The 17,487-nt window shown below is 38.0% G+C and overlaps 1 protein-coding gene across 2 annotated transcripts in view; it reads left to right on the top strand.

Annotated features, from left to right (window-relative positions):
- BICD1 (BICD cargo adaptor 1) overlaps positions 1-15,769 on the top strand; it is a 188,050-nt gene extending 172,281 nt beyond the window's left edge. For both annotated transcript variants that reach the window (XM_075158472.1, XM_075158468.1), the window contains exon 8: positions 9,941-15,769. In XM_075158472.1, the coding sequence (XP_075014573.1) occupies positions 9,941-9,946 (6 nt within the window). In that variant the 3' untranslated portion in view covers positions 9,947-15,769. The remainder of the gene's footprint in view (positions 1-9,940) is intronic.
- The last annotated feature ends 1,718 nt before the right edge of the window (positions 15,770-17,487 follow it).

Below are 17,487 nucleotides of genomic sequence, written 5' to 3'. Positions count from 1 at the left end.
GCTGATTAGCCTGATTAGGACTGGGCATTAGATTCCAAAGGAAAATTAGCCAGCACTGGCTCATTCCCTTGTGAAAGAGGAAATCTCTGAGCCCTTTACACAACCATTGCCAGCACATGGCTAAGATGTTAAGAACTGGAAAATGGGAACGGGCCTAATGTATAGCCTAATGTATAGCACGAGTCAAGCCCCAAAACTCCAAGAGATGCAGTGGTGTATGTTGTCTGATACTGCCACAGACCCAAGTCCAGCTGAATTCAGTGAAAATGTACATGTACATGTACTGACATGTACAACAGCTCCTCTTTGCCTTTTGTTGTTGAGGCAGTCACTGAACTTCATTTGCTCGTTATAAGTTCATGGAATTGTAAAAGAGCTTTTAGGAGATCAGCCAGCCCACTCCCCGCCCCCAGTAGTTTATTTCCTCACAGCAACTGGGCCTGATGGAGAAATAAGATAGTCTGTATTTAATAACTTTATTAATCATTTTGTTGGTGGTGGTCTCTGAAGACACACCAGAAAGTACAGTCTGTGTCTGTTTCCCAAGTGTCTTCTACACAATAGCAAACTTTCACTACGTAGCTTGACTCTCACTCCCTGAGATTTGAAAAACACTGGGAACAGGCCTCTTCCAACGTAATTTTTAAATTTTTTTTTATTTATTTTTATTTTTTAGTAAAAGAGAGCATGTCTTTCTTTCCTTGTCTTTATGGTATGTGACATTGACCACAGAATTAGTAAAGGCATCTTTGAAACTTTTAACCTTCCACAGAGTATTTCAGAAAGAAACAGACATTTATTTGGTACAGGCAGGAGTTCCTTAGTAGAAGGGAAGGACTGAATGCTGGCTTCCAATTTTCACCTTAAAAATTAGTTCTTGTTACATTGTGTTTATGACTGTCATGGCACTAGAGAATAGGGTTATAAACCCTTCAAAATACTTAAAAGGATTAAATACATGAGGAATAAAGTTAGCTCTGGCACAGCTACTTGGACATATGAGCTCCTTTGAATTTGAAATGCGTATATGTAAGCCATATGCATTCTGCTTAGCTCTTTCCTAGCATAATCCTCAAAAACTTCACTCCTGGAGGATGTAGGAAGAGGATTCAGCCATTTTAAGTCACGTGGATCACCAGATACTGTACTGATGTAAGTGAGTGTGAGCCAGATTGTGTGAGCATTGCTGATGCCAGGTAGAACTGTTGTTTCATCTGAAGTCGAGGGAGTTTACTCACATCGAATAGTTATTATCCAGGTTGCATAGTGCTTGTAGAATCTGGCTCTCTATTCATGCGTTCTGCTAAATCTAACAGATGAAGAGGCATCATAAAATACTTGCAAGATGTCCGACATATCAGAATAGATCATAAATTGGGCATTTGCGTTGTTCTGGAAAAGCCTGTCAGAACAATTTCTTCTGTATTTATGAAACCTGTCCTCACCTTTTCATCACGCAGCATTCTGTTCTGTATTCCTTTTCTCACCGACTACCTTCTATAAGCTGTCAGGGATGACTTTATTTGGACTTCTGCAAACTAGTTTGTTTAGAATAGGGCATTGATTTTTTTTTTTTTTTTTACAATCATTTCCCATCTGCAGTTAGCCTGCTCTGTCTGTCCCCCCAGGAACCTTTTCTTTTAATTGAGCTTTGTGCTGAAATGAAAGACCCTTCTATTCATGGCTCAAATACATTGCAAACTCTTGCACTCCTCTGCTAAAAGACGTACTGAGGACTATAGTGACCCTGAGAGAATAGTACAGTATCCTTTCTTATTCCATTTCTGCTTCCTGACACAATGATGTCAGCACTAACTGTGCATATATTTTTCTGATGTAGATAACTGTGCACTAGAAAATAGGTCCAAAACCCTCTCCTCTTGGCTGAAGCAGTAAGAAACTAGTGATTTGGGTACACTTGCTTCCACCCACTGGAGGTCAGCACAGATCTTCATAGGAAGTAGGGAGAAACACTGGGCTTATATGAAAAGGAAATGTTAGGATACTGCATATGATGCTCAGTGCTGCTAGGAAAGTGTTGCTCTGCATTGTACCTGATGTCATCTCGGGACTCTTGACAGCAAATTACTCACACGTAACTGATTGAGACGAAGAATAGAAGTGTGTTTTGGAAAACATCCACATTGTAAAGAGAAATGATTACTGGTGTTGAGCTTTAAGTAGCAGCCAACTGAAAAAAAAAAAAATCAAATTCTTTCCAAGTACATGAAGTCTAGTTGTCTCATTTTTAAGGTTCAGGGGAAAGTAAGAAAGGAAGAGTCAGGTTGAGAATCAAGTTGAAGCAAAGAGGATGATAGATCTGCAAACCCTGCTGGAGACTAAAAGTAATCTCCAGTAGTTTTCCAGATGGTCAGAATTTCACCCATAGGTTTTAATGTTCAAAAGGACCCTGATGACTCTGTTGTCTGACAACCTGAATAACACAGGCTGTGGAATGAAAGGCCAGACCGCTGTGGGGAAAATTAGCAAATCTTGAGATCTGGAAATCTTGGTAGAAACTAGTGAGCTAGAAAGCAGAGTTGTCTTGTTCAACTAGTTTTCTTAAGTCCCACAAGTATTACTGAGTTTAAAGCTGTTTTCGTGTTCCAAATGTCACAGTAAAATCATAGCAACAAAGGATTATTTGGCTTTACGGTTATTTAATAAATTAAGAGCTAGAATACAGCTTTGCAAGTGATTAATGTGGAAACTCTGTGGCAGAGAATTGATAAAATAATCTAGACAGAACAGTGAAAACTGACTGTATCAATTTCTCCTTTTTCCCTACAAAAAATAATCTCACAAGCACTATTTAGAAATTGCGAAGACTTTCTTGCAAGCTTTTTCTCGAAGACCATAATGAGATGGCATCTGAAATTGTTGTTATATGGATGTAAGTTCTCTGGAGAAATTTTGAGTAGTTTTACTGATACTTTTTATATTAGATGTAAGCAAAACATCACCAGCAGAAAAATGATGAGTACAAGGTTTAAACCCAGATCCTGAATACAGCCCACTATTGCTGTCTGTTTAAACAACAATTTGCCAATGCTAAGGGAAGACAAACAAAAATGTCTTCACTGCTTCTTGTGAAAAGAAAATAGGCAACAACTAATGCTATTACTATCAGAAAAAAGGTGTTTCTGTCAGATAAGGAACCAAGAACACATTCCTCACTAAATCTCTCCATCAGATGCGTAGCCTGTCTACTACTGTTACTAACCCCTTGCTCTGTAATCTCTCTGTATATATGTCTAATTTATCAGTTTCTTGTAGATTGTCAGCAGCCTGCTGCCTCCATACCGCCACACGGCTCACAACTAGCCAGGGGGCCAGATTGCCAGACTGTCAGGTAAACTTAACTAACTCTTTTTTCTTTGCACATAGCTGCATGCACGTCTGCAACTCCCCTCCTCTTCCTTATACAAAAGCTCTTCACTGCAATTCTTCACTAACAGCAAACTTTTAACAACTTGAGGAACAGTGATAATTTCTGCAGTGACAGTACAAACATGAATCACAGCATTCATACACTTGTATCCATGTAAAAATATGGAAAACAATGCAAAGTTGGATCTCGCAGTCCTCATTTGGTCTTTTTATGCAGACAGTTTCTCAGTGATGCCAAAATAGTAATGATTTTATTTTGTTGCTAGGTAAATTTACATAAATGGGGACTTTTAATTTTAGGGGTAGGTGTAGGCTTCTCTATTTATAAGGTAGTATTTTAAAGGCACTTGTGAGATTTTAGCAGACACTTCTGAGAAAGCTTTCCCTGACCTGGAAAGTCAGTCCCACCGCAGTCAGATCTTAATCTTCTTGTTAAAAGTAAAACTCCTGGTGTCCTTGCTCGTAGGTGGTGCAAAGGTCAAATCATGCTTCTGAGGAGGTTGAGTTAATCAAGGCACAAAAACCAACCTAAGCAAAAAGAGATTGCAATACTTTTCTTAACGGTTCACGGTATATTCTGTGCATATATTCGCTTATGACTATACGCCCTCATTTGAAATAGGTTACATTATTTTTAGACCTTAGCCTAATCTGCAGTGACCAAGCTGATCTATAGCCCTACATATAATGAAGCTATTTCCCATGCAGTGCTAAACTTCACGTGCATGGAAGTCCGCAGGGATGCCCACTGGGGAATGGGCGTGGTACAGCTTTCAGACCGCACATCAGGCACTGCTGAGCACTAATTCTGCGAGTCACAGGAGGGTCTCTTGATGGCCTTGGAGCAGCTGCTTCATTTGTGCCTCTATAAAGTGGAACTATTATTAACTTCCTTACTGCATAAGGGTATTACGAAAATTTTACTGAGAAGTTGGTGAAAGTTCGTTATAACTGCTAAGTACCATTCACTGGTTTGCAGTTTGGAGTTTTACAGCACACTGAAAAAAAAGTTACTAGTTCCATTTAAAATCCTTAAAATGCCTGCTATATTCTATACGTTACAACAATTTGAGAATCTCATTAGGTGCTTTGGTTATACAGAGGTTTAATGTTAACAAGTCTTTAATTTACCATCACAAAACCAAAGCCTATTCTGTTCCTTCCAGAGCTACTCTCCTGGTGGAGAATATGCTGTAATACCATCCCTCTCTAAATGCTAACAAACAATTGCTCCTGCAATTTTAAAAATTATTCTTAGAATTGAAGACCTACCTGATCTACTACTGCTATACATTTGTCTGCAAGAATTACCTTGTTCTGCAAAAAAAACGATAGAAAGAGGTAAGGTTCAAAGGAAAGTCTCAGGGTTTTCTGGTTTGTCCCTGAATTCTTCCGCAGTGAAGAAGACCTCATTAGCTACAACCAGAACTGGAAGAGTCGTTCAAGAGGACTTTCTTGCAATGTTTCCAAATCAAAACCCCGGTATACGGGAAACAATAATGATAATTAAAAATATAGTTAATATTTTTAAAAATTCAGATCAGTCATCCCACAAGCAACACACACCTGTATACTTAGCTGAACTATTGATTTTCAAATGGCTATTGGTTTTTACAGCTAGACTGATGCTCTTTTGGTGAAGTGAAAACAACGTGTTATTTTTGATACATTAACACTGTTGCCTTGTTTGTCTCAGCCACGTAGCTGCACAATCTCGTAAAGCAGTGAAGCCTAACAACAGATTTAATGCAAGTTAGCATGATGGCATAGGTCATTGAGTGCTTTAAATAAAGTAATTGAAATCTGGAATAAAATTTGAAGGCATTTAAATAACCAGTTAGATTTACTGAGGTTCAGATTTTCTAAATCCAGCAGAGGAGGAAGACAGGAGCTTGTACTACCCTTCCTCATCCTCTGATAGTCCCTCCTGGTATGGCACACATGTTTTCAATCATGGGAGATTGAAATCTGCCTCTGATGAGGCAGACCAAAGCTGTGCCTAGCCCTGAAGTCACCTATTTTAAGAGAGAGGTATGCTTGGTTTTTGAGTCTCTAACTAATTACTCTTGCAGTAATGTGACCTCTCAGTGGCATTTCACCCAGGATTAACCTATAGCTTGTTAAGACTTGTAATTCACACAGATGTTTTCTGCATCCTGCAATATGTCTAATCATGTTCAAACTAGTTAATATGCCTGACCATAACAGAGATAGATTCACTCTGAACTTTAACATCAAATACAGAGAGTTTTCCCTCATCCATTATCTATACTGAATTTTAAGTGGGACTTGTGTAACTCTGGATTTTCTAGTAATTGTGATTCCAGTGCATAGGTTTTGATGAACCTCACTGGATAAGCTATAACAGGTTCAAGCCAAATGAAACCCCAGGACACATCTAGTTAATTTATTTAGCTATACATCTGTCTGTCCTTTTCCTTAAGTCTGCATATTTCAACTGGAACCTGATCTGGAGAATCTGTGAGAACTTTTTAAAAGAGATTTTCTAATAAACTGATGCAACAATACATGAAAGTCTCGCTCTGTCTTCCATGCATCACCTCAATTTCTAGGTCCAGGAGTATGGGGCAAGCAACCAGTCCTAGGCCTACCCTGAAAATTACTGGATGATGTTCACCCTTCCTAGCATCTGTAGCTACCTGTCTGATGGACCATATTGGACAAGACTAAAATATTGCCATCATCCAATCTTAAAAAGAGTGTGTCTGTCTTTGGATTGTGTTCAGGCTTCTGTTGAATGCAGAGAAAACCTCATTTTCATTATCAGAGGCCAAATTCTAGACCCAAATTATCTATTAATAAAAACAAAAAACAAACCCAAAGAACCTGATATTGCAAATGAAATTAATATTAATTTTTAATAAGAAATAATGCTTTTATTTCCTATAAAATAGGAAATAAAAATAAGGTAAAATATTACTGCATGCAAAATGGTTGCATTTTGAAAATATCACTGGTCTGTTTACATTTTCCATTGCTAATTTGTTACAGTTACAATCAATGCCAGACAATATTGCATGCGAATGGCATCTTTAAGACAGAGAACAGAGTACTTACTAACACTGAAGGGCTTTGCATGCTATTTTCCAATTGATTTTAGAAATACATGATTAGCATTTTGAGTGCCTGGGAAAAAAAGAGCTGTTTAAAAATAGATTATAATACTAACACAAAAAATGACACAGACCACATTCATCAACTGAATGAATAGATCCCCAAGTGATACCGGCCTTTAAAGGGAGGTTTACAAAAATGTCTATTAAACCCAAATGTTTTAAAAGCTGCACATATCCCACGGAGGGAATGTAATAATGTTGTTCCTTATTCTCACTTAATAGTCAACAGCTTCAGGTTTTTCCATGTGTCTCTATTGCTTTGTGTTATTAATCTCACCTGCCATCCTCTACTGCCCGTGACTGTCAATATGCCTGATAGCTCAGCTCCAGGACCTGCTGCCATGGTCACCTATACTGCCATAAAAAGCACACTGCATGCCATGCGTCACTTGCCAATTCTGATGTAATTTTTGTTTATATACTGCTACAGTAATCTGCATTAATGAACTGGATGTATAGTGTTTCTGAAGAGAGAATGGTATAACAGTAGAGTGTTAGGATAAGATTCAAATCTACTGGGACTGCAAGTGATGGGTGTATATATGTTGCTGCAAAGGTGTTTGATAACCTTGTAATTTTTTTCCTCTTCATAATGCCCCTAATATTTATTATTCGTTGAAAAGGGAATGGTGAGACAAAGTTTTATATTTCTTCTGTGCATAGAAGTGTGCTTGCATTTCAAAATGAGAAGCAGCACAGGATTACCATGAAGAGAAAATGAATGTAATTCTAAGCACAGTGCTTCCTAATCTGAGCTTAGTCTGGGAAAAATTGTATTACAGTATTTGCAGTCAGGGCTGACTTTGTACTGAAGGTCATGCCAAAACATTATTATGGTTGTGCATATTTGTGTAAAGGAGAATCTCACGTGTCTCAAAGAGGTCCAGTTCTAGGCCATTGCTCACTAGTACATAACTAGTCTTAACTATGGCCATTTCCTCACTAGTCCTCTCCCTCAGGGTATGACCCTCTTGTGTTGCTTATTTTTAAAGCTGGGAAGGAAGCCCCAAAAGACAAACAGGTCTCTGCTAATGAGCAAGGAAAATGTCTGTCAAGTTTCTGTTCCCTTCTGACAATTGCAGAAGTCCTTCGAAAAAAGAAATGGGGCAGCAAGGGAGGAGTGTAAGGCAGTCTTTGTAGGGTAACATGACCACCTTCTTGTCTGTCTTCCCCAAACGTGATGTTAAAGTTCTAATTCACTTTTACTTCTCTGAAGGACTTAAGACTAGTACTTCTCCTAAGCCTGTCTTGAAAACTTAGGAGGTGCTGAAGCCAGGAGCTGGCTCTTGATGAGTGGATAAGTTTGAGAGTAAATGCAGACCTTTTGGGTCCATCTGCAGTCGCTCTTGACACAGACTCATTTAAGTGGAGTAGGCAAAGATCTCACTCAGATCCCTCTTTAGATGCTGTATCTGCATCTCTATGTGGCAGAATAGGGCAGAAGAAAAGGATAGTTACAACCATGGAAAGAATTACTTAGAGAAGACAGGTTTGGTGTCTTCTCAGAGTGTTTGATTAAACAAGTCTAATTACTAAGCTTCAAGAAAATATTTTAGATTAGACATTTATGCCTAGGTGCTTAGGCGTTGTACGTAAACTGAAGAGTCATAGTCCATAACACTAAACACTTTGGGACTGACCTACTCAGACAGCTGAGCACAAAGCAAAGCTTGTGAGGTCCTGAGCTTCTGTAACCCACTCTCACCAGCCATTTTGCAATCAGGAAACTCATCTTCAGGAGCATTGATGTGAAACAGAATCTAACTTAAGACATGCAAGTCTATGATCTTCAAATAAGCCCAGAGATGCAAGGACTGTAACTCCTGCTGAACTGTAATACCCGTGGAGCTGTGGCCATAGTCTCCTAGGCTTCTCTGATTTGAAAATGTGGACATTGCCATCTACTTTCTTAATGGTGATGTGCACACTTGTTTCTGTCTTCAAGCAAGCGCAATGTCATTTCTTTGTTTCCCTAAGTAAATGCTATATGTGGAACCACAGACGTTTTCAGTACCGCTGGCATTTCCAGTGGCAGATTTTCAAATACCTCTGGCATTTCAAATTGATTCATTTCCAGCAACAGACTAATTGCATTCCTTCAGCCAACACTCCAATAGTCTGTGCTGCAGAGATAATATGTAACAGCACGGTTTCTAAAGAAGGAAAATGGAAAAGGCAAATTTTCTTGAAGACAGGGACGTAAATGATTGTGCTTCATCATATATCACACTGTGGAGCCTGGAATCACTTCAAGACTGTAGAACATTTGAAGCATTAGGAAAAAACCTCTTTCCAGACACATTAAAGAACTGTTTTTTTATAAATTGCATTTACTTGCATTCTATTTTGGTATCTTGTTTTGCCACGTGCTTTCCTTGAAAGTTTAATGGCTGTCACTTAGCTTAACATTGGCTAGACGAGCTGAAGTTCACCCTTTTAAAACAGGACAGGCCAAGGCTGAGGAATCATACAGGACTCACTTAAGCTGTGTCCACATTGCCTACTGCAGTGTAGTGTAGACTGCTGAGCTGCCTTTAAATGAGCAATCCTGAGTATCTGAAGCTTTTCTAGCAGGAGCACCCTGGAACTCTGCACCAAGAAGCGGGGTCTGTTTGTGTTAGCTGCCCCTTATCTTTGTGCTGCCACTGCTAGGCTGCTACTCCAGCCCCACCTGGGTTGCTGAAAGCTGGTTCAGACCTCTCTGTACTATACGACAGTGTACGCTATAGATGCACATTTAGAGGCTGAATGCTGTTATCAGACAAATTGTACATGAAAAACAATCAAATGACAAAAGTATATGACAGAATTGAAGAGGATTCAAACAGCACAAAACCAAAAGAAAACAAAACACAAAAAACCCCCACCTTTTGGAAGTGTTAATTACGAAATATGTAATGCTTATGTTGCCTGACGAGGAAGGTTACACTGTATTTGTACGAACGTACTAGTAAATAGGTCACATTCAGTAAGAGATCACATTTTCGCAAAGTGATGAAACCTGATTTCCAGACTGGCACTGTCTTCATTTTGAATAATTAATAGGTTGCATACAGAAAATCTTTAATGTTCACATTGAGATGGCACCTGTATTTTGTCCTTCAAATTTGCTGCCGTTTTGCACATGCATTCATTTCTCCACATAGCATTTTTCATCAGAGCATGCAAACAGCAATCGTGTCCACAAACTGGCAAGCAGGATATCTGTGGCATTTCATGTAGGCATCCAGGTGTCACTGAATGTGTGCCCACTGAGGATTTTCTTTATGTATACTCTGTATGTGAGGTTACAGATTTATAGATGAGGTTTCATCCCCTTTTAAAGTTTGTTTCCAGCCCTGTACTATTTACATGCATGTAAAAAGTTTGCCGTGTATTTTAAGCACTTTTTCTCTTTTCTTTTTAATTTTCAGTCCTAATGCTCTTCCAGAAGAGCAGCCACATTCCAGCTCTCAGTGTGCCCCTCTCAACTGTCTCTCTAAGCCTCCTCCTTACCCCTAATCTTCATATGCAACATAAGAGAAAATGCAAAAAGAGTGGAGTTCACGAAACAAAGGTTGGGGTTGTTCCCAGCAAGCGGGTAGACAATCCTGCCTTGTTGCTGCATTGACAAGTCTGGATTCATATCCCCTGCTCTGGCGACTGAGGGAAGGTTGAGAAGAAGAACACAAAGCACAGAGCCCAACCTATCAAGAAGACTTTTTATGGTTCCTCCAATTGTATTCAAACTTTGCTTTCACAACTAAAGTGTAGTGAAATTTAACACCTCGACAAAAATGTTCCTCCCAGCTGCTTGGCTTTACCTCTGAAATAATGAGAGACTTAAGCCAATATTAAAAAAAGTATGTTACAAAAATCTTACCCTCACATCCTCTAAGTTCAGCCATAGGAACCTGTTTAAATTTCCTTTTGTTATTAAGGGTGTGATATTTATTTCTTACTTTATTTGCACCAGAGTTTTGTGTTTATAAAATACAGTCTCTTTTTTTTTTTTTTGTGAGAGTTGTATTTAATTGATTTTATTTTTTAAAAACAAGCAGAAATAGTTTAAGTGAAGAATGACTGTGTTAATATTAAAAAGAGGCTTGTTGCATTGGCCAGCATATGGCCAATTTTTATTGCACAAAAATGTTGGAAATGGGTTGAATTGGAATGTTAACAATGACTGTGTATTTTGCTGCTGCACTGATATCGTTTATGCACTTGTTTTTTTTAATTCCTATTACACTAGCTTCTGGTTTTGTTCGAGCTCTTCACTGAAAGATAATTATTAAGCCTAAGAAGGAGATGAAAGGATGATGTATTGATTTGTTTTCAGTTGTTTGCTTGCATGGTAATTATATTTTTGCATTTCAGACAAGTAGATGAATTGGTGCTGTTTTTTGGGGTTACTTTCTATTTGGCATCTGAGAAAGAAAATCTAAAACAAGTAAAATGTTGTGTGCTAATTAAAAACATTCTTTCCTCCTGCTCCCATATTCAGGATACTAGTCTGAGGCCTTACCGTGAAAGGCTAGTATGAATGGCGAAGTTGTATGCATTTCGTGCGAAGCATTCTGTGGTGAAAGAACTCATGCAGGTAGGGTTAATGGTGTGGATCAAAGTTAGTAGGACTTTACTGTAGTGCATTTTTTCCTTGCCAAAAATCAACAGACACAGAACCTTAGCTCATGTCAGTTTATGACAAATACTCAGGTGATCTACGCTACGCAGACTCTATCGCAACAGTGCACAGTGTTCCTAGTTAAAGATTCTTTCCTGTAAAAGCTGAGTAAGTCTGGGGTTTTTCTTAAAAAGTAGTAAGTTTTAGAACAAAATCAAGGATAGAGGAATTTATTTTGCACAGTACCTGACAGCAAGGCAAGTAGGGGGTCGTGGTTCAGCATCTTTGGGCTTCCCACCTGGTCATCGGCTAGAAAAAAAGTCTGCAGTACTGCCTACCTGCCTGCTTGCTGGTAACTAGCAGACTCCTTGCTTTGTCAGGTGGCCTTAATTTATTTACAGAAGAAAGGCTTAGATATTTCCACATGTCTTTATTCCTTCCCTGCAGCATACGTATGACCTAGAAGCGGGAAACAGAGTACAGCCAAAGGTACAGAGCAGCTGGGGAAAAAAAAAAAATGCTGCAGGTGTGGTTGGAATAATTCTTTCATATTCTGCCTGAATCTGAGAAAATGAAGTCAGTCTTCTGGTAGTAACAGTGCTTAACAAATGTTACGATACATGAAACATCAGCAGAGGAAAGAATCGGTGACCACTCAGTGTGCCTAACAAATCATTATTACCATAGTACCAGTAACGAAGGTGCTGTAAATAGAAATACTCTATGTCATCAACAGTGTATGTCATGAAACCTTGGCAAAGCGGCTGAGCTATTGTAACAAAACATTCAGAGTCGGAGGTGGAGAAAATAGGAACAAACTGATACCCAATTCTGACCAGATCAAACAGGCAACACTTGGCAGGGTTTCGACTTTGGTTTCCATACAGTTCGCATGATTCTTCTCGTATACATTTACATTGCTGTTCAGTATCATACTTAACCTACGTGTTGTCTTGACATAGAAAAGTCAAGTAATAACTTGTTCAGCTCTATCATACTGTCTGATACTGAGATTAGCTGCTATTTTGATTTTTCTTTAAAAAACAAAACAAAACATTTTGTCTGAGGCAAATGCTGCCTTCAAAAAGCATCTCAGAATTCCTGACCTTGTCAGACTGGTGTATGAATATCGCACAGTGGCCACGTCTGCGTCAAACAAAGACAGCTACTGTATATTGTTAAAAAGAATTTGCATTGCACTTTGAATACAGTTACTGCAGGCTTCTCTTGGAATAGTTTTTCCCATTTTCATATCCAAATCAAACGCGTTTTCCCTGAATTCAAGTTAAATTAAACAGAAATTCATTGAAATACATTTCCTTTCTATATAGATATGAATTTATTGGAAAAAATGTTGTATTGGAACAGTTGTTTAGAAGCGTATTTGTTTCCAGTTGTGACTTCCAGAGCAACTTTGGGAAATTGAAACATTGAACTGGTATGTCCATGTGGATCCAGAGTTACAAAAAGGCATCCAATGGTATAGAAATTGTGGCCCCGTTTTATAGAAATAAGTGGGTTTATTAAATTTTTTATTCTCTTAAGCTTTAAATTCTTCATTTCTAAGTTTTCAATTTACATTTTTTTATATGTAATAAAACTCAAGTGTTGGAAATGTAAGAGAACTAGAGACAAACCAACTTAAATGTACAAATGGCTGTAGTTACTGCATTGTAAGTTATAAAACTGTGTAGGTCCCTGTGACAACTTTTGTCAGTTAACCAGTACAAAATAAAATACATATCTTGAACTTGAGATGATAAACTCTTCTTTATTATATAGTGATTGATAACATACAACTTTGTGAGAGATTTTGTAGGAAATATTTACATGCAGACAAAACCAGAAACAAAAGCCTGTTTTTTTTAAGGGTTGCAAAATATTATATTTTGCCCATTTAGAATTAATTTATGATGTGTTGATATCTAGTCTGATTTTTAAAGATTAAGAAAAAATGATACCTATATTTGTAATGGTTGAGTATACTCAGAAACGCTGAAATATGTCCTACACAGTAAGGAAGCAATTCAAATCCTGCTCTGACTTTTGTATCTGAAATGCAGCTTTTGTTCTTTATGATGGCCTTGAAATTTCTTTGGATTTGGAACAGCCTATTCAGTTCTGGGGCATTTTGGTTTGGGTTTTATTTTTGGATGTAGTGAAAAAATATTCCTTGTTCAGTGAAATGATCCACTTCTGGAAATCCAGTTATAGGAAATGTGTGGGGAACAAAAGAAAAAGGAAAAAAAAAGAAAAAAAATCAAATATAAGAGGAGAAAAAGATGAATAAATGAATTGTAAAATGTGATAGTATGGAAAATATATTTTCTATCAGTCAGAAGATAAATGGAGGTTTTACAGAAAGAGGAAATATTACCATTTTTTCATGCTAATCATATAGAATTTTCTGCCTTCTAGATGGTGGCAATAGTGATATTCTTTCTGATTGATCTGATTGACAGGTTGGCACCTCTGTGCTTTCTCCATCCACATTTTTCACAGTAAATTAATGTAATCATAGCTATACAGTAAGGTTCATAGAATGAAACTGTAATTAAAGCTGCAACTTTTAATGCCAAGATGACTTTCAGTTTATTTTTTATTTAAAAAAATTGCAAACTTGTTTAAGCCATTTGCCATATTTAAGTGTGAACAGAAAGGAGAATATGTTATGAAATATAACCTCACTTATGAAATATGACCTCACCTATGAAGGCTGCTCACGATAGTTATGTTGGAAAACTTAAGTAAGCTGTCAGTAAAATATGACCCAGTCCTTATCACACTGGGAACGACAGCCACGAGTCTGGGCCCTTATTTTGATACCAACCTTATCATTCAGTGTGCAATGCCAAAGTCAGTAGTTGTGCTAACCAATTCCACTATAGCTGGATTGATCATCATCATAAGGCATAGATTACATCAGCCCTTCTGAGGTCTGTTCCTTTCTTTGGCGGAAGATGCATATCCACTGAGGTTAGAGTAAATTTCTTTCTTTTGTACTTCAGAAATCTTCGTCTGAGAACGGCAGGCACTGAAGTTTTACCTTTAAAGTATGATAATTGCTACAGTTACCTCTTTAAAAATTCCAGTCATCACTTTTCTTCAGTTTTCCTTTGCTGTGTGTGCAGTGAGTCTGAAAGGGATATATGATATTCAGACTCCTTTAGCCATTAAGGGTTTTTTTAAGTATAATTAAGCATCCTGTGGAAAAGAAACAAAAACGCAATTGCCTTTCGCCTTCAGGCACAAATGCATCTAAATATGCAATGTAAAATGCGTGCATGAGATTCTTAACATCGTGTAGCTTTTTCATATCCATAATTAAGCTAGAAAATTCTTATTTCTTGTGCAATCTGCATATTCCTCTTGCTAGAAAGGCAAGATACAGAGTCTGTATCTTTCATTCGGAGGTGCACGGCTTAAATCCGTATTGGTTTTTAATCTGTTTCCTGTGGAGTTCTTGAAAATCCCTTTTGTGAAATCTAATGGCAACCGAGTGACAAACTGACAAAAGGTAAAGGAAAAATCCTATATTCCATGACTGGAGTTAATGTGTGGGCAGACTCTGGGTGATAGGGCCTTGTGTTTCAAAAATGTCTTTCTACGAAGCTCTGTATTTGTTTTGATTATCATGATTTGCTGTAAAAGAAAGTGTGGAGAAGAGTGTATGTTTTTTCTTAGCATTAGTGAACTGAGTTAAAAAGGTTTTATTGATTATATGGTTATTGGATTTCAAGAATATTTTGGAAATCAGTAAACACAAGCAATTGATAAAAGTTTCAAGTAGACTGGCTTGCTAGCTGAGTTGTTATTTTGTCAGCTATGAAGAAGAAATAAGAGTAATCTAGCTTTTTTTTCCTCCTGTTCACGGATATGGCTATGTGTGCTATGCCAGTGGATAAATTAAGTCCATTTTATTAGTTATTGCCCTATTGATTTTCAGCCCTTTGGTTTGACTGTTAAAGGGTTAATTAACTTGATCCTTTGTAAACAATTTTAAAAAAAAAGAAAACTGATGTTTTGTGACTTTTGTAACCTATTGAATGTTTCCATTTGCATGATGTTCTGTATCTAACGAACCATACAGATTGCTGTGTTCCTTTCAAAAGAGTTTTAACATTGGTGGAGTTTGTGACAAACAAATTTGTATACTGTATGTTTACTGCTGTAATAACTCAGCTACTCCTATGTTGAATTGACATTATGTTGTCCTGCCTTCTTGGGATTAAATGATGGAGTGTTTCTAGATGATGAAGAATATAAAAGCATATATGTTAATTTGCTAAAGACTGAATATCGGAAACTCTTCTTGTTGCTACTTTATGCTAAAAGCAAAAAAGTTAAATAATTCTTGTTTCCAAAAATGCATCATTTGTTTTTAAAATTGAAGTAATTCCCATGTTAACTCTTCCTTGTCCTTGTAGACAATCCTAGATTAATGCCTTGTGAGGGATTCATAAAGTCTGTGCTTGTACATGTGTAATATGATCATGCAGTCAAATGGTTGGGAAAAACACTCTAGTGCTGAAGAAAATAATTAAAAGAAGCCAATATACTGATTCTTACATCTTTATGTTGCAATTAAAATTACAGTGTAATGCATAACTGTTCCAGTGAATAAACTGGCCATTTTTGTTCATTTAATTCCATGCTGTCTGGTCTACTTCTATTTACATCAGTTTGCAGTGTGTTGGCTTGGCTTATACTTTTGCATTTATTTCGTTCTGAAAGATCCATAATTGTACGTTTAAAAGGTATCAGACAGGAAATTAAGAAGGGTAATCTTAAAGGAAGATTATATTATATTAAAGGAAAAGCCAATCAGAATTAAAGCAAAGATGCTTGCTCTATTTTCTGAGATTGAGGCAGACACTAAAATAAAGACTAATTCCCCATATACTGTTTCCAACAGATTTGAGTAATCTCTGAAATGCTGCAACATCTGCATAAAGTCTCAGTACAAAAATGCTTTGTAAGATGCAAATCTCCACCCTCAGGGGATGTGGAAGCGCAGGAAGAGCTGAAGTTGGCATAAAATTGTCTTGGAGTGCTGTGTACAGTACAGTGTACCGCACCTTTTTAAAGTAAGAAACATCTTTTATCCCTTGTGGAAGAGCCTTGCAAGGGGGACAAAATCCTCCCTCCGCAGCCAGTCCCGCAGTGGTCCAGGCACGTGGCCCCGGCAGGCAGGCGGCCACTGCAGCTTCTCCAGTGAACCTCGCTGCTGGCAGGGTCTCTGAGGGGTAGCAAATGTCCAGCTTTTAGAAATGGGTCAGGAAAAGGGAAGAGCCTGGAGGAAGGGTTTCACCTCCGAGCCTGCTGTGATGTTTGACTCAGTAGGAACTATTGGAGGGCTGTCTTTGTTTTTGGCTGGCTGGCGAGGTGCTTCGGATAGTAACAGGATTTGTGCATGATGACAGAAATGCAGTTCCAGAGCTGTTACTTGTCTAAGTTCTTCCCACTTCTCTCTTTTCTTCCTTTTTCTCATCTAGCAGGGGGAAGTCTCCCACCTTATCTGCGTTCATTGCAGAAGTGCCTTTGGCAACAGTATTGCATGATCATTTTAGCAGAAGAGTGACTGCTCAGGATAGAATTTTCTTACACTGGGTGTTCCTCCTCTTCAATTTTAAATTAAAAGAGTTTCTGGGAATAAAAAAAGGGGAGAGCAGACTATTCTTCCTCAGCATATTTGTTTTGATAGCAGTTTCACAGAGAGTTGCCCCTTGTGTGAACATTCTCATGGCAAAGGCGGTTTGAGAAACTTCTAACCCTTACTGCTCCTTCCCCTTCCTCTGTATCCTCCCTTCAGCTTGTCCTGTGCAGCTCTCTGAGAGGCAATGGTATGAGTAAAGTCACTGAAATAGTCTGGATTTAAAAAAAACCCCACAACCTTCAAAAATATATCTTTTCTTTCCGAAGAAAATGTCTGTGTAATATCTCCCTTGTTCTGGAGCAGGAGGTAATTTCTAACAAATGAACTATTGGTTTTCCTGTAGAAATATGCCAGATGATAATGGAAAAGATCCTGAAGCTAAAGTTTACAGTGACTGCCACTGCAAGTCTTTATTTCTGGACACTTCCCTTGATAAATCCTGCAGTTACACTGAGAGAAATGCAGAGCACTCCCAGTTAAACCTAAAGGCAACAGGAGCCATTGTTTGACTCTCTTAAAATCATAAAACACTGACAGGCCACTGGCAGCTCAGGTTGAGCACAAAAAATTACTGCCTAATTTTGAACAATGTTGAAACCTAGACTTCATGAGACCAATAATGAGAATAGAGGTACTAATTATGAAGAGGGCCATATCAAAGGGCCTGACATCCACATCTTCCAGCAGCCTGTGAATGACAA

Source organism: Calonectris borealis, chromosome 1 (genome assembly GCF_964195595.1).
Source record: "Calonectris borealis chromosome 1, bCalBor7.hap1.2, whole genome shotgun sequence".
In the NCBI taxonomy this organism is placed as follows: domain Eukaryota; kingdom Metazoa; phylum Chordata; class Aves; order Procellariiformes; family Procellariidae; genus Calonectris; species Calonectris borealis.
The sequence above is the reverse complement of the archived record's forward strand: the minus strand, read 5'-3'. Positions and strand labels throughout refer to the sequence as shown.